At 40.8% G+C, this 17,535-nt stretch overlaps 1 protein-coding gene across 2 annotated transcripts in view; it reads left to right on the top strand.

Annotated features, from left to right (window-relative positions):
- MNAT1 (MNAT1 component of CDK activating kinase) overlaps nt 1-17,535 on the top strand; it is a 117,906-nt gene that overhangs the window by 36,340 nt on the left and 64,031 nt on the right. For both annotated transcript variants that reach the window (XR_014226547.1, XM_082284488.1), the window contains exons 4-5: nt 8,070-8,173; nt 12,191-12,331. Coding sequence is in view for 1 of the 2 variants with exons in the window: in XM_082284488.1 (XP_082140614.1) it covers nt 8,070-8,173; nt 12,191-12,331 (245 nt within the window). In the remaining variant the exon portion in view is untranslated. The remainder of the gene's footprint in view (nt 1-8,069; nt 8,174-12,190; nt 12,332-17,535) is intronic.

The following is a 17,535-nucleotide window of genomic DNA, read 5'->3' as shown; positions in this document are numbered from 1 at the left end:
TTCCATTAGCTTTATCTACCATGACAGAAGCCATATGGTGTCTTTCATCATTTTTGCTTCTGCAAGTACAGTAGTTGAAGCTGCTTTGAAGCTGATGACCTTACATACCACTGTGGTAGCATTTTATGTTGCTGTGCAGAAGGAGAAGGTTTAGGAACAGACATTGATTTCTTTCTCTTTGGATTAGCTGAAGCAGAGCTTTGCCCTGTGGGGAAGGGACAATGTTATCAACAGAGCTGATTTTCTTCTTAGGGTGACTTGTGATTTATGGTGGAGTGATGGGTTTTGCTTAGAAAAACAAGGATGTGTTCAAAGGAGTAACTCCTAAATGGTTTCTTGGTTTTTGTGAGCTTCTGAGGCTTTTCTTTTTTTTTTGACCTGGAGGAAGAAGAGGTGACTTAGAGCAGGCAGGAGGGGCAGTGAATGTGATTTGGAGGAAACCATGGAGATGCCACTTTTCCTTCAATTCTCAAAGGAGCCCTTGCTCCTTTTTGCACTGTGGTGTTTTGTAGAAATGTATCCCGTACACTTACTGCCGTGAGCAATGTAGCATGTTTTTGTTGGCATCAGAAGGCTGAGGCTGGGAAGCCAAATTGTGTGGCTGGGAAACACCACTCACACTCACATGGGTCCAAATATTTGGAGGAGATGATGTGGGTGTAGCTTTGTTTGTATATTTTTTGGAATGGTATGGGGGAAGGAGGGAGTGAATAGAAAGAATGGCCAGAGGATCCTGGAAGAATCTGTGTGCATATGGAAAGCAAAACTGCATTTATTTATGTGGCATTAAATACAGTTTCCCACTTAACTGCTTTTGCAGGGCTTTTCAACGTCTGTAACAAGGGAGTTGAAATTTTGCCTGAAATTGTCTGAACTTCATGAATTTTTGCAGGATGTTGTGATTCTACAGCTCTTGGGATTAGGTGGTTACATTGCAAATGGTTCCAAAGCCTGTACTGGGAACTTGGTTTAGAAGCAGCAGAAACCTGGCTGGTCTTGGTAACCTTATAAAAGAGAGTGAATTGGCCAATAGTTGTTTTGGCCCTGCAAATACATAATGAAGAAGCTTGATAGAGTTTTTAGGAATTGGAGTTAGTTACCTGAGAGGGACACCTAAAATACTAAAAGAATTGGAAGTCCAACTGCATCCCGGTTCCTTCATGTAGCTACCAGGGTGATGAGAGGAAAGAAGGGGTGCAGTCAGAAGGCTCTTAATTTTCCCTGTCAATGGGTTCATTTATGATCTACCAGCTCCAGACAGATCCCAGAAGACAGGTTATATTCAACAACACCACTTTAGGCAAGAGTTCAAGCTCTCTTCTCTCTCCCTGGTGACAAAGCCCATTGGACATTTCTCTCCAAGCCCATCCCTGCTGTGCTCCTGAGAAGAATTCCCCACCTGGCAGTTGTTTGGTGTGACTTTTTCCAGTGCATGTTGTGAATGGTGTGACTGAACAATGTGTTAAAAGTGTCTTTGACTCTATGATAATCTCATACTTTACTTCTGAGAGTAGTAATTTCATTTTTGTGTGTCTCTGAATTCCCTGCTTGCTTGCTCATGTGAAAAACTGGGCTACAAGATGGAAAAGAAAGGATTTGCATGGCAGTTTTGCCTTGTGAAGCCAACATTCAGCAGGTTGGCAGTAGCTGGTGGTAGTTGTTCAAGCTGTCACATTGGGAAGGTAGGGGGACAGGGAACTGGATTTCCCCTCTCTCCCCCTGCCTCAAACTTTCAGTTTTTCTGTGAGATGGTCAAAATGCAGCTTTAACTTTTTTTCCTCTTTGCTGGAAGGTTTTGTTTCTGGAGTTGTTGCGGGGGCTTAAATAAAGTAGGTGCTTAGCAGAGACAAAATGTAAACATGCTGTATAGGTGTATTTCATGTGACCCTGGTTCTGATAGGTCTTCTAAATATTTCAGGTAGGTCAGCTCCAAAACTTGAAATGGAATGAGACAGAGCAGTTGCTGACCTCACTTTTAACACATTTCCCCCCTTCGTATCAGCTGTTTAATATCTACAGACCTTTTCTGTTGAAATAGAAGAATTGGGTGGCGCAGCAGCAGCACGTGTATGTGGGAAGGTCAAACAAACATTAGGATAGTCACCTTTAAAGATTTCTGTTATAAAAACCACGTTTTTGAAGTGGTTTAGAGTGTAGCCAGTGAATAATGCTTTGGGCTAAAATGTGTTAAACAAGGCTTTAAATAAAAACCACATTTTAAAGCAAGCTTTCCCCAGAAGAAAAATCGGTTGGACAATTTGAGAACATTGTAAACACAGTTTGTTGTCATTAGCACAAGGAATAAAAATAAAGTGAGAGTTAAAACCTGCCTTTGGGAAAGGTGTGGACAGCATGTATCTGAGTGGGTCAGGTCTGTGCCCATATGATGAGAGGGACATGGTTAAACCTTTGAGTGTTGATACAAGTTGCACTCTTTGGGCACAATGTGAATTCTCTTGCTCTTTCTACAAAGTTTTCTATTTCCCCCAAGTATTTGTTCTTCCCCAGAGTATCTCTGTAGCCGTTTTTGTAAGGCCTGTGTGTGAAAGCTCTCCGGAGCAGGACCCGCCTCCCAGCCTGTGCCTGGCACCTTCTCCTGGTACCTGAGTGAGGCCCCCAGGCATTACCGCAACACAATTGTTAGCGGTAATTGCTGCTTTTAAAAACATTCACTGCGTTCAGCTCCGAAGGAGGCTGCTGTTATTTGTGTGTTCCTGTATCTCCCTACTCCTCCAAGAATTTGTGCAATACCGGCTGCCTCGTGACTTGTCTTGCTCAGAACACTTATCTCACAAGTGATCCTTGGATAGAAAGGGTTTTGCTATCTGTGATCACTTGTGGGTTGTGCTGTTTATTGTTTTGTGGTTTGGTTTTTTTCCCCTCTGTGTGTGTGTTCTCGAGGATGGTGTTGCTGGTCCTGACAAAGGCAATAACTGAACTGGAAATTGGGCAGCTTTATTAGAGATCTGTTTCAGTCATCTCATGTGAACAGAGGTTTCACACTTCCAGCCAAAATGGTCTGTCTTAGACTGATTCGGGCTGAGTGATTTCAATCATTCATTACCATGCAATTCTTCTGGAAAAATTATTGATTCAATAAAAGACCACTGAAGATAAACAGAAACAATCATTAATACCTAACTAGACTTTTCTGGCTTAACTGTGGGTTTTCTTTTGTTTCTGATAATTATTTTGTTACAATCCCAGAAATGTTGGTTGGAAGGGACCTGTTAAATTCTCTTCCATATTTTCTCCCCCTCATCCCGTTCCTACCCCTTTTAAAAGTACAGGGATCAGGCATTAAAAGCACCAAGAGAAGGTGCCACAGTAACCTGGGACATCCCAGGCAGACTGAGGATGAGGTTGTCTCCCTCTGTAGCACTCTGCCATTCCCAGTCTGGGGTTTTATAAAGATGATAATTAAGGGGTTGTTATAGTAGGATGGGAGCAATATTGTTTATAATGAACTAATGCTAATAGTTTTTAGTCTTAGTCTAAAACAGGGAGATTTTGAGGGACTGAGTCCTGTAGTGCAGTGATATTCATTCATACTGTTACATCTCTGGACAAATTCTTGTGCCATTTAATTAAAATTTTTGTCTCATTTTCTTTTTTATAACTTTGAAAATATTTTTCCATTTGTTGTAGAATTGTATAATCAGTGTTGTTTTGAAAAGCAGAGAAAGTCTCCCTGTAGAGGCTGAATTTCAGAAGTTGGAAGTTTCACCTAAATAGAATGAAATGTTTCACAAAAACACAATAGTCTTCCTGTTATACTTAACAGATGTCTCAAGGCAAGTCATTTTATAAACCAACCAATGTGAGATGGATAAGTAGATAAATAATTGTTGCATACAAAACAGCTTCTGTTTCTTTTCCCTGAAGGGCTTCAGGCCTCTTATATCGGCTTATGCTATATTTCAACATTGACAAAAATAAGTCTGTCTTCTCTTTGAAACCTTTTCAAATCAGCCATCTGCTTTGCCACTCATATTCAGATCTACACCAATATTTTTTCAGGGTAGGTGTAGCATATGAGTTGGGATTTTTAACTCTTTCTAGTTCTTCTAGTTCTAGAATTTTTTTTTTCAAAGTTAAGAATTATATTTAAAATAAATTTCTGGCAGAACTCAAAGCAGGCCAAATAAAAAAAGTGCTGCATAGTCCTAGTAAAAGTTAGTGTGTTGAGTATTAGCAACTGTGTTCTTTGGTTTTATAGTTGTTGGGTTTTAAATGCCAAGTAACTTGTGGAGGGGACAAGGGACAAGAGAGGGAAATAATATCTTAATTATTTTTTGTGCCCTAGTGCCCCTTGCAAAACAGACTTGTCAGCTGTAATTGTGAGGATACAATGGCAAGAATTTGTATTCTATAAATATTGATGAAAAGACGTTTGAAGCTCATGAAAAATTTATTAGAAAATATGTTGAAAGATGTTTTGGCTGGCTGGTAACCATGCAGTGTCAAAGAGCAACTTGTTTTGCTGGTAGGTGTTTATTGTGGGAGGGGAGATGCAGTTTTCATGCACTAAAGGGCAGCTGTTGACACTGTTGCTGTAAGAGATCCAGGTTACACTGTTACGCTTTCCACAGTTTTACTTTTTTTTATACACTTTTTTGACACTGTTTCCACTCTTACAACTAAATTTAGCTCTTAAGTGTTTCCACTCTTGAAATGTGGATAACTCAGTGTTGAGGAGGAGATGCTTAGGACCGGAACAGTGTTCCTCATCAATGACTATGTATCAGTTTTCTCTGGGACACATTTGCTCTGGCCTTTGAGGGTGCTGAAGTTTGAGTCTCTGATTGCTGGTGTCCTACAATAACCTTGAGTGACAAAGCAGAATAAGATGGACAGAGCAGGGTCAGCGTGGTGTGAGCAGATCTGACTGCTGAGGGGGTTGTAGCTGTGGTTTGGTTCCAGCCACAGCAGGAAAACAAGGGACTTCCACCTTGCCATGAGCAGAGCAGTGGGCTGTTAGGGTGACTGTGCAGGTGGCTGCTAAAAATTTCTCAAACATTGATGCAGAAATAGATTTTTTTAGATAGAAATGTTACTTCCTATGAAGTACCAAAATACACTTTTGTAAGTAGTTCTTAATAAAGGTAGGCATCTGCATGTGTTTAAAACATGTTTGCTTTTCCCCAGTATGAGTTTTAAATCTTAAGCTTCTTGTTTTACGGGCCAAATTTTGACTAGTTGAACCTATTAAAGATAACTGAGAAAGAAGTTAAAAACCCAAACCCTGAAGGTTTCCAGCAGCAATAGTTGCAAAACAGAGATCACCAGCTTATTCCTGGATTTATTTTTAGAGAAATATTCACGATGTTCAGGAGCTTAAAGGCAATTTGGCATCTCCTCCTGCACCTGAAGGTGGCATCTGGGCATCCTGCTAGCACAGCATGGCTCATATGCTATTTCTTTCTTGTGTCGTCATTGAAGAGTTTAGAGAGCTGCTGTGTGGATTTAAGTTGTAGGAAGTGCTTACATTCCCATGCAGCTGCTGTCGTTGCAGAGCCCTGGTCTGGTTATATGCCAGCATTTTCACATGACACTACTTCTCTCCCCTAATACTCAAATATTAAAACTTCTTGTAAGTGGGCAACTGTAGGCTGGAAATATGGAGGTCAGATCTCCATTAAATTACTAAACATTAGGGTAAAATAATGTGCTTTATTAAGGAGAGGTTGCTGTGACCAGAAAATCACAATATGAAATAGGAAAATGTTACGCCTTTTGGAGAGGGAAAAAGCCCCAAAACATTTGGAATAGGTAGCTTGCTTCCAAAAACCAAGGAGCTGAACTTTGAATGGCTTGTTTGGGTTATGGCAGTGCCCAGAGGTTCCATCTGGGATGAGATCAAGACCACAGGGAGAAGTGCTGGCTGTAGCTATAGTATAGAGATACAGCAGGTGGTGTATAGGAGGAAGGAACCTTTATTCCCCTTGTGGTTCTTGCCAGTGGGAGATCTCCAGTGCAGAGGCCCAGCAATCTGCCCAGGAACAGTAGCAAAGTTCCAATATTCAACTCAGGTGTTGATTCTGAAATTCTTAAAGCACAAACTCAGCCTCCATCTTAGATCTTCCCTCTGAACTGAGGATGCTGGGGTGGGGCTGGAAGAGTTCAGCTGATTCAGGAGCCAGGCTGAATTGAAATGTCAGTCCTCTTGGTATTGCTTATTATTTAGAAAAGGGGAAAAATAAATACAGCAATTTGGGTTTTTAACTTAAGGTTAGGAAGTTTTTCAGCTGTATTTTGCTGAGCCCTTTTTTGTTGCAATTTGAAGAAATTGGAAATTTTTAATAACAGTAAAATGAGGTGGTGGTTTGATACTCCTGGAAAGAGAATATTCCTATTCCCATCTGTACACTTTAATTACTTCCCTGGTCCCCTCTCTGGTACTTGCCTGACCCCTGTGTTGAGCCAGTTCAGGTTACTGGAGGATTTCTGTTGACACTGCAAAGCATCCAGGGGAGTTCTGGAGTCAGAGCAGGGGAAAGGGTGAGGCCTGTGCCTGGGGAGAGAAGCATAAGAGCAGGAATGCCTCTCTTGTCGGTGGTGAGCTGGGCTCGTAGAACTGAGCTGCATCCCACTACTCTACCATTTTGGACCTTCCCGTTTCTTCTTATCTCCATTTGCTCCTGGCTTTGATCTCTTGATGTTTCCTTCTCTGCTCTCACCTGGTTTGCCAGTCTGGGCTACTCTTGGTTTGGTTTGCCTAGAACCCTCCTAAATGCTCGTTTCACCTGTGTTACCTGTGGAGATGATGAAAGAAGGGATAGGATCTTCCCCAAACTGAGATATGTGTTATCCTGATGAGTAACAACAGACTTCATGCTGCTTCCTTCTGTTCCTCCCTAGCAGCCTCACTGGTACAAATGACTTGGCAGTGGTGCCTGTGCCCAGGGTTAGTTTGGCCCTGGTTGCCTAAAAGCCTGGGAAGAGGGAAGCGAACCAAAATCTCCCAAGTCCCATGCTGGTGTTTTCACAAGAACTTCCTTCCCTTCCACAGGGTCTGATGTAGCACAGTCACTGCACGGTTGTTTCTTGTGAAGGATTTATCAATGGCAGCACAAACTTCTCCACTGCTCTTGTAGCCACATGACAGAGCTCTTGGAGGCTTTGAGTGCTGTGTGCTGGCACTGTTCAGTAGCTTTAAGGCCACGGGCGTGAGCCCAGCATCCACTCTGGACAGGGATCACCAAGTGACTTCCCAGTGATAACGGCGTTCAGCTGGAATTCACTTGACCCACAAGTGAACCAGTGACCTAGAGGTGAAGGGCTCAGGCATTGCATCAAATTACTAATCATCCAAACCATCTACATCTTTCAAGCTGTTGATTATAGAAACTGTTCAATTTCTTGAGATATCGTCTGTGCCATGTGTAGATAATTGGGAATGTTGTGCTAAACTGTGGAGCTTGCTGGCCGACCCTGCTTGCTCATAATTACATGAGATATAGCCTGTTACCATTGAGAGACATCAAAAGAATGTCAGATGACCTATTAATCTGCAAGCATCTGCAGATTCCTCATAATGAAGGTAATTGTACATTGGTGCCTTTTAAGTCATCAAGCAATGTGAATTTTTTTTGTGTACCTGAGAATTCAAACAGTCACTGTAGTCTTTGTGCATTAGATATTCCCTGTGAAATGGAATGACTTAATAATTTCTAACCTTGTCTTAATGTGCATGTGTTTGGACTAATTTAATTTTACAGGAATCACTGTGTTCTTAGCTATAACTGCTACTTGAAAAGGTCAATGTTTTATGAATAGTATGGTGATTATTCATGTGTATCATTACCAGTGTCACAAAATGGGATGCAAGATTCAAATTTTAATCTCCTACAGATGTGTAAACCTACAGAAACTCTGCTGGCTTTCGTTGAAGTGCAGTGACTTAGCAGATTGTCTCTGTCTTTATAGGGCTTGTTTAAATAAGTTCTGTTACTGCAATGTTTATATCTGGCTAGAAGGGATGGAGAGTGTAAGAATAGTGTTTCTTTGTCATGGGCATGCATGCTGGCCTAATACTTTTGCTTTCTCTCTTTATAATATTTGTGCAGTATTTAACTTGACCAACAATGTGGACTTGGAGAACACCAAAAAGAAAATGGAGCTGTATCAAAAGGATAACAAAGAAGTCATTCAGAAGAATAAGTTAAAACTGGTTAGTTAACTTCTCTCCCCTACAATTTTTATTCGTTTGTTAAAGATTTGTGGAGTACTTTCTTAAAACAATTCAAAGCTGAAAGCACTGTGCAGATTTCTTTGTATTTAAATATTGAGGTTGATAGTTGAAATGTAGTTATGCTTTGTTTTGGGAAGGGCTTGAAGAGAGGGGCAGGCAGTAGAGCCTGTGTCTAATACATCACCATGGCATGCTTGCTGGCAGTGTCGTTGGACAATATCCAGGAGAGATGAAGTTTGTTCCTACACCAGGACAATCGTTCCTTTCTCATCTGAAGGAAAAAAGGAATCCAGACTCAGACATTATGAAGCTCCCAGGAGAGAGTTGTAAAATTGAGACAAAGCACAGGCCTGCTTTATGCAAAATTCAAAATGAAAGATGTTGAAACAAACATTAAAACTTTTGTTCAAGAGCTGATAACAGTAACATCAGGGGTATTGTATATATGATATATATGCAAAACACAGGGCTCTTTGAAGATTCATTCATTAAATTATGTCTCACATATCATTTTGTTCTTTAAAAATAAACTTGCATGCGTCTATTCCTGTAGGAAAAGTTTAATCTGGTAAATATTTTTTCAGCATAAAAATACACATTGTTATCAGTTCTTGAAGGAAAATGTCTGCCCAGAGTGTGACATGACAAGGTTTTGTGTTTTAATGCAGTTGCACTAAGGACTTGCTTTCAAATCAGTAGGGGTGAAATCCTCACTCCCCTGAAGTCTGTGGCAAAACTCTGAGTGATTTCTTTAGCTCTAGGATTTCACAGAAGGAGATTGGAATCTGAAAAATGTTTGTTTGAACCTCTTCCTTTTAAAGGCAAGGAAATTTCCCTAGGGGTCCATCTCTGATCTGTTATCCTGTCTCTGACACTGTGCAATATCCTCTGCTTCAGAGCTTGAAGAGACCTGCCAAAGCTTTGGCTACATGTCTTATTTTACAATGGAGTTGCAGCCTCTGGGGTCACGGTGAGAACAGCGTGCTCTGCCTGCAGCCCACCTTCCCTTCAAGGAAGTGACTCTGACAGCCTGTGCAGGGTCTGTGTGATCCTGTCAAGCAGCTCTGTAATACCCTGTACCCACTCAAGCCCCCAGGACTTCTGTTTGCTGTGCTCTGCAGTCCTGCTGTGCTGGAGGCTGGCTGCTGGAAGCTGGGCAAGCCTGTGGGAATCCACACTCACTGGAGAGCTGGAGAAATTTCTTTTTTTTTTCTTTTTTAACATTTGAAACATTCATAATTTCTTTTTCAACAATTGAAACATAATAATAGACTTTACACAGTGGTTATTACAAAAGCTGCATGATCTTGCCTATAAATTTACCCCTCTCCTAAAAGCTGAAAGGGTGCTTTTCCTCTCTAGCTCTTCTTAGCAAGTTTTGGAATGTCTTTACTCCATCCATGGTAGAAAGGTGTCCTACTTTCTTGCCTAAACTTCTTATGGCCAGTCGTTGTCCCTACATTCTTGACTTAAATTTTTCTGTCCTCTGTAATCGGTTGCTTCTGAGGGATACAGATATTTTCTGTCCCTCTTGTTGTTTTTGTTACCCTTTGCCTGCTCCAGTTTGAATTCATGTTTGGCAAGCAGAAGGGGCCAGAATTGAATGCAGAGATCTTAATGCCTCTCATAAAGGAACTCTGTTTTCCCATCTCTGCTGGAAATACATTCTACCTAAGACTGTTCTTCTCTTTCAGTTCAGGAAAAAAGCATGAAGATCTTGGTGTTCTTGTAATTATAAAGTGTTTTTTATATGTAGATATTTATATACACTTCTTATTTATAAAACTTTGCACCCTGAGTGGACTACAACTTTTCCAGTGTTTCTCCCTTAAGTATTTGCAGTTCTCCAGTCACAGGGTAACTTGTTGCCTCCTACTTTATCACTAGATGTTTGATTTCACTTGCTGCTTTGTGAAGTCTTGAAATAGTTTTGTCTGAATTTTGTGATGGGAATGTGCATGTTTTCTTGATTATCCTTTCCTGAATGTGGTGAAACATTATTTTACTTTCTTCTTACTTCTTCACTTGTAGGCTTGAGTTTACTCCAAGCTTCACTGTCATCATCTTTTCCTTCACATATTAGGACTGTGTTTAGATTATCTTTAGTCTGGACACAACTTTTGCTGCCTGTTGAACTCATCTTTTCTGTTTTACTGTTCTCTTTGGTCTTCCTCTAAAGAATTTGATCTGACACATGATTATTCTTCCATTTTCCTGTAGTCTGCTCTGGTTTAGGTTTGTTTATCAGTTTACTTATTTCTGACTATAAGTTTTCTGGGCTGTTTCTTCAGACTAGGTCTGTCAGCACTTCCCTACAAGTTTTCTTCTGTTTCTGTGCAAATTCCAGGCAGTCTTTAGAGATAAATGTGGAAGAGCCTTGGAATGTCTCAAAAACCCTGAGCTCTTCAGTTCTGTTGACCGAACTAACTAAATCCCTTAATTCTCAGACATAATCTCAGTTAGCAGTTTGGGGATTTTCTTGTTTATTTTTTTCCTTTCATTAAATGCAAAAAGAGCCCAGTTCCAGGTGGTTGTTGGTTGGTGACCAGCTTTTCACCAGTTACAAAATGGAAGCAGCTTCTGTCGGCTCGGTGGCAGGTGGTGAGATCTGTGAGGTGATCCAGCTCTTGCATCCAGGGTGTAGCTGAGCCTCACTGGAACCCACTGGCTTGATCTGTCTGGTAGAAGGATATTTTTTACATATTCTGGCTTATATCAGGTAGCTGGGCTTTGTGATACAGTTTTATGATTAGAACAAACTTTACTGTGCTCTTGGCCTCGATCACAGAATAAACTGAGTTGGAAGGGACCCACAAGGATTATTGAGTCCAGCTCCTGGCCCTGCACTGCACCATTCCCAAGAGTCACACCCTGTGCCAGAGAGCAGTTTTTGTCCAAAAACTCCTTGAGCCCTGTCAGGCTTGGGGCTGTGATCACTGCCCTGGGGAGCCTGTTCCAGTGCCAACCACCCTCTGGGTGAAGAAACCTTTTCCTGATATCCAGCCTAAACCTCCCCTGACACAATGTCAGGCTATTCCCTTGGGTCCTGTCACTGGGTACCACAGAGAAGAGGTCAGTGTCTTCCCCCTATGATGTTTTGCTGAAACTGCTTTCATCAATAAATCATCCATTTAAGTTTATAAAATTTTAATTATCTTGCCATTTTTACTGCATCTCCCTTTGCTCTAGTATTTTTGATGGAGAAGATTTGGAAGATGTTTCCTGTATGTTTCTCCTTATACCTTCTTGCAACCCAACTGACATTCTTTTGATCCCTCTTCTTTATTAAATTGTTTAATCCTCTTAGTTTCCCCTATCTCTGAGCCCTCTTCTGGTTTTTTTATTCTTTCACTGTGATTTTCAGGTACAGATTACTTAATAGTTTACAGGTTAAAAAAAGGCTTGCCAAGAGATAGATCTGTAACAAAAACTTGTCATTTTGTACTAGTAATCTTTCTTTTTCGTCTCATGTCACATGACTGCAGCCCAGGTTATAGGAAAAATTCCTTATTTTCTGAAAATGTGACATTTTCACAATTCATGCTTAGACTTCTAGGCTTCTCTATTAATAGTTACATTTTTGTAATTTCTTCTTTTTCTTCTACACCATTGATAAGCACAGGGTGTGCTTTGCAAAAAGATGCAGCTGATGAATGGAACAATCAGTAATAGTTTTGTGGGATTATATTTTTGTTAACCCTACTTACATCATTGAGTTTTAGGATGTGTGGGAGCCCAGAGAGGCTTCCTTTAGAGTGAAAGTGTAGGGAAAACCCATTCTCTAACATTTAAGGAGTCAGATCCAGACTGCAGCAAGTTCGAAATTTTAACTTCACACTGGACAATAAGGAGGTAGAATAATCATCCATAATCATCTTAAAATTCTGCTTGAAAAGGTAGAATTTGGCTGCTTTTCTTGCATGGCCTGCCCTGGGTCCCTTGGTGGGCAGTGGAGCTGGGGGGTGGCTGTGAGCTGATTTCTGATTTCCCTTTCAGACGCGGGAGCAGGAAGAGCTGGAGGAGGCTCTGGAGGTGGAGCGGCAGGAAAGCGAACAAAGACGACTGTTCATGCAGAAGGAAGAACAGCTACAACAGATGATAAAAAGGAAGAATAAACAGGCACTCCTGGATGATCTGGTGAGTAACAAAACCAGAGGCTTTGAATGCTCAGTAGCATTGACATTCATCTCTATCACTGCTAATGGTGTGGAGTTAACACATCTGTCCCTGTTTCACATGTTTTGTGTTTCCATTCTCTCACCTGTTATTTATTGCAGTGTTGCAAACCACTTTGGTTTTGGTGAGCTAAGGAGTGGGTGAAGAGTGCTTCTGGGATTTGTAGACTTAATCTACCACTGGTGGCTTGTTATGCAGTTCTGAGTCGTGGCTGATAGTCTGGTGTGTAAGCAAAATGTTCATCAGGAGCTGCTTCTTGACTCAGCCACCTCTGCAGTGGAGATGGTGGAGAGCAGGGGACAGTAACCTCATGAGTTATCCAAGCACTGGTCAGCCCTTTCTCAGTCAGAGCACCTAAATGATTGGTGGTCCCTTTGTATTCAAAAACTGCTACAATGAAAAGTTTTCTTGCCTTGAGTGTGTCATGTTCTCTTACTGCAACTTCTCTGGTACAAGTTGCTCCTTTTGAAGTGAGTGAAATTTGTATAGACAAATGGAGGAAAACTCAGAATACTCCTGGAAGTTGTGGTAATCTTGGTTAATTTACTGATTCTGCATCTGAAATACAGTAATGTGTGGGCATAGAGAAACTCAATGTCTCACTTAAACAAGATTCACATCTAAATTTTTTCAATATGAGTGTGAGTACAGACATGCATACACACACATTCACAGGTTTAACACCCATGAGCACAGTCTGTGTACACACAGTCTGTGTGTAACCTTGAAGGAAATCAGAGAAAAGAAGTATGTATGCATATGCACACGTGTTCAGCAGTGTCAGTGAGGTTAAAGCTGCTTGGCATATCTAAATCATATTTTCTCTCTTAGATCAATGCATCTCACACTAATACAGTGTTAATTCCTGCTTGTAGTCTCAGCTCTTATTCAAGATACAGATGCTTTTCTACTTTTCCTGAAAAAGTAGAGTTCCTCTTGGAGCCAGTGCAGAGGGCACTGACATGGATAGAGCATCTAAGTGTAATTTAGGAGATTCAGGACCTCCTGAAGAGATGCCTTTCTCCAAGCCAGGATTCCTGGCAACCTGTCATTGGTTTTCTTTTTGTAGACAAAAGCAAAGATGAGCAGAAAGATTCTTTAGAAAACCCCCAAGCCTGTATCTTTACATCCAGCAATCTATTTTCACTTTAAAGGTAAATATGTTTACAGTCCACACTGTTAGGAACAATGGATCAATTAATAAAAACTCCACTATGAATATGAATTTAATTTCTCAGAATATGGATTTTTAGTTTCTGACTTTTTAAACCCTGTTCTAAAACACACTCCTAACTGACTACAGACCAGTGGTGATGTGTGTTTGGTTGTTTTATTATTTTTTTTTTAACACAGCAATTGGTTTTATTGGAAACCTTCACCAGATGGCTTGCAGAAAGTATAGTTATAAATAACCCTTAAACATGACTAAAATAGGTAGTTTCAACTGTGATTGCATATGTATTGCTATTAAAACATATCTTAATATTCTAAAAACAACATAAAGGTGATTTTTAAAGGCTGAGGGAGGAAACTGGACAGTTTCAAGTTGTGTCTCTGTTTCTGAAGGGGCAGTGTCAACTTAAGTTTGAGCCAAAACTTGCTTTGTAATATTTCTAAGATTTATAAAACCAGCACTGAAGTGTTTGTGTAATGACTTACAAAGTCTCTGGAAAACCAGCGGTTGTTAAACAAATAAACATTTCCTATGGTCTCTGAAATCCCTCTAATGCTGTGCTGCAAATCTGAAAATGAAACTGATCATAACTAAAACTTAAATGAGAAATGCAGCAAAAGCCAAGCATAAGCAGTAGCAGTGTAAAGAATTAACTTAAAAAACCCAATCTTATATCTATGGTTGCTGGTTCTGTGCTAAACCAAAAAGGATTAATTTCTGGCTACAGAGATACCACTGGTTTCACCACTGACTCTGCAGAGTGAGAGCAGAGGAAGGTGGGAAGCTTACCTTGGTTTTGAATCTTCTTTGGACCTGATGTGGTCAACCTACACCCCAGACCTACTGGATCATGGTAATTTTTTTTTTTTTTCCAAGTTTGCCCCTGCCACTGGGTAGCAAGAAATAATCTAAGACACAGTTTTTGTGTTGTACAAGTAGAGATGTCAGGTATTTTCCTTATCAAGAAATGAATTTTATCTTTGGTGCTGAAATCTTAAGAAGCTACAAATCTCACAGAGTCATAGAAATGCTTGTGTTGGAAGGATCCTTGAAGACCATCCAGTTCCAACCCCCTGCCATGGGGAGGGAAAACTTCCACTAGAGCAGATTGCTCAGAGCCCCATCCAGCCTGGCCTTGAACCCTCACCTTGTTGGGGCATCCACAGCTTCTCTGGGCAACCTGTGCCCGGACCTCACCACCCTCAGTAAAGAATTTCTTTCAATGTGTAAGCTAAACCTGCCCTCTTGCCCTTGTCCTGTCACTCCAGGCTGTTGTAAATAGTCTCTCCCCATCTTTTGTCAGCTCCCTCCAGATACTGGAAGGCCACAATGACGTTACCCCAAACCCTTTGCTTTTCCAGGCTGAACAATCCTAATGCTCTCAGCCTTTCCTCATGGGAGAGGTGCCCCTTCCCTCACCATCGTGGTGCTCTGAGTCGTTATATGTGTTACTTGTGGTGGTTTCATATGGGGTAAAGGTCTCAGTTGTGTACAAAAGTGTTTGAGAATACTGTGCCATCTTCAAAGAGCTGAAAATTTAGATAGTCCAGAGGCACAGAAATGTTTGGTATTTAAAATGTTGTGCAGTGGGCCCTGGTTTCTGGCCAGCCTGGGGAGTGCAGGGGCTCGTGCAGAAAGGACTGGGCCTGGGGCCAAGGCTCCATGAACCCCTCCTTGGCTGGGAACAGGGAGGGGAAGGCCAGTGTGAAGTGCTGGGGAGGTGAGCAAGGCATCGGGGCAGACCCAGGCTCTGCTGGCCACTGGAAAAACAGTCTGGTCCTTTTTGCCTCCCAGTACTAAATTAGGCAATTTCTATGTTACTTTCATTGTAGGTCACCTGTTTTACAATAAAACCTCTCACTTTATTATTACACAATACCCTGTCGTAATTTAGACTTGCAGACTCAAATGCACTTCATGTATCACTGGAAGAGTTACATGAGTGTTTTTTTTTTTTTTTTTTTTTTTTTTTAAACCTTCGGTAGTCTTGGATAATCCAGGCTGAGTAAAATATTAAAGCACTTTCTTTATGTGCTGTACAAACTCTCCTGTGTGTATACAGAGGATTCTAAGATGATCTCTTAGATACCTTGTGTGTTATGGGACTTGCACTCTCCTCTTCAACAGCCCATACTTCCCAGGCATGAGCACACTGAGATTGCAGCACATGGCAGAGGAGCAGGTTTTCCCTGGGCTGTGGCATAGCTTGGAGTCAGGCAAATGTGTTAAAGATGTCATATCCACACTTTTATCCACATATCCAGAACCTCAAGGGTTTTGAGACAAATCTTTCAGAAATTGTTGTGTATAACCAGCTTTGTTCATAGTGTAGATAGTTTGTTTTCCCATACAGAAAATTGCTGGTATGGATAAACACAGGGTTGGAACTTCCACGTGTGTTAATAGTTAACAGAAGGGCCCTGTGCATATTCAAAAGGAGAAACAATCAGGATGTGGTGCCTTGCTGGCACAGTGTGGGTTTCCCACAGTTGTGTAATCTGGTTACTGGTCATTGTGTGAACTCTGGAGAAGTTGGTTAAAAGTTGGCTTCCTTGAGTCACTCCATTCAAAATGCAGTGAGAGTTTAAGGAATATGAAGGATGAAATGAACAAGAGAACGCTTTCCACTCTTCCCTTCTCCCCCAACATGTTAAACCTGGTGATTGAAAGAATTCAACATCCTTAACCTCTGCTGACAGCTGGCAGCACATGCTGTTGCATGGTGGTTAGAGATGTATAACACTTGAGAGAAGCAGGCTCTAAACTAGTGCATTTGTGGTCCAAAATTTCTCCCAGTTGTGCAGAAATTAGATGTCTCCACAATTTAGGTTTTCAGCATCTTCCCTCCCCTCCTCCTAGTTAATCACAGAAATGCAAGTAGGAGCCTGTGCCTTAGTTGTTGTATTTGTGCTTCTGGACCAGGTCTTGTCATGTCAGATTTTTCTGCTTTTAACTTGCATTCTAGTGGTAAGACAAAGGCAGTGTAATATAATATAGAGAGGAAAAAAGACTGGAGAGTGATGTGAAAAGTCAGTGTACAACGTGACTGTTCTTCATGATCACTTCAGAAGATTTCTTCAGGTACCATGAAAACAGCAAGGCATCTCGTGGCATTAGAAACATCCAGCTTCCTACCTTGAACTGAATAATTAAAAAATCACAGTCCTGTTCATAAAATCTGTTTGGTTTTGTGAGTAACAAATATGGTTCATAGTTCAGTATTTGCTTGGTTCTTTGAAATAGAAGTAAATGTGATGTGTGAGGGCCTTAGGAATAAAATACCATGCTAGAGCAGTTCTGGAAGAATCTGTCTGAACTTCTTCCCTGCTCTCAACTTCATGGTAATTCTAGCCAGGAATTCTCAAGCATTTCTGTGTGCACGTAGATAGTCGCATTAGTCTCTTAGAAAATTACTTGGCCAATAATTTCGTGACTCTCTCAAGAATGCACTTACATATATGTATGTTAATAATCATTCTGTCCTGAGAGTTTAAGTAATTCATTTGCTTAACTATTCATTTTACTACTTTATACATATATTTTTAAAAATTGGCTGGCTTCCCTAAAAATAAGTTGCTGAAGGAGAAAATAAATATGCTGTTGGTTGCACTTACAATAGTGCCATTGTGCAGAGCAGAGCAAGGATCATTTCCAAACGGCCTCAGGTGAAATCTAATGGGAAACAATTTCAAACTGGTCTGAGTTCATTGGTAGAAAGAATGTGTCTTAGATAAACATCTGATCCAAGTTATACTACTCAGTATTATTCCTTCTCTGATTAAGTTCTAATTTTTTTTTTATTTTAATAAATACAGTTGCATTGGCCAGTTGGAATAAGGAGCCTGTTATATTGTCTTTAATGTGAATTCTATAAAAATGGTTGTTTGCAGGTTACTCTGATTTATGGGGTTGCTGCAGCTTTTTCTTATTACTGAAAATGATCATTTTCTGTAAACTCTTTCTTAGGGAGAGGATTCTTGGCATTCTGCTG

The sequence above is a fragment of the Coloeus monedula genome (genome assembly GCF_965178545.1).
Source record: "Coloeus monedula genome assembly, chromosome: 6".
Classification (NCBI taxonomy): Eukaryota; Metazoa; Chordata; class Aves; order Passeriformes; family Corvidae; genus Coloeus; species Coloeus monedula.
The sequence above is the reverse complement of the archived record's forward strand: the minus strand, read 5'-3'. Positions and strand labels throughout refer to the sequence as shown.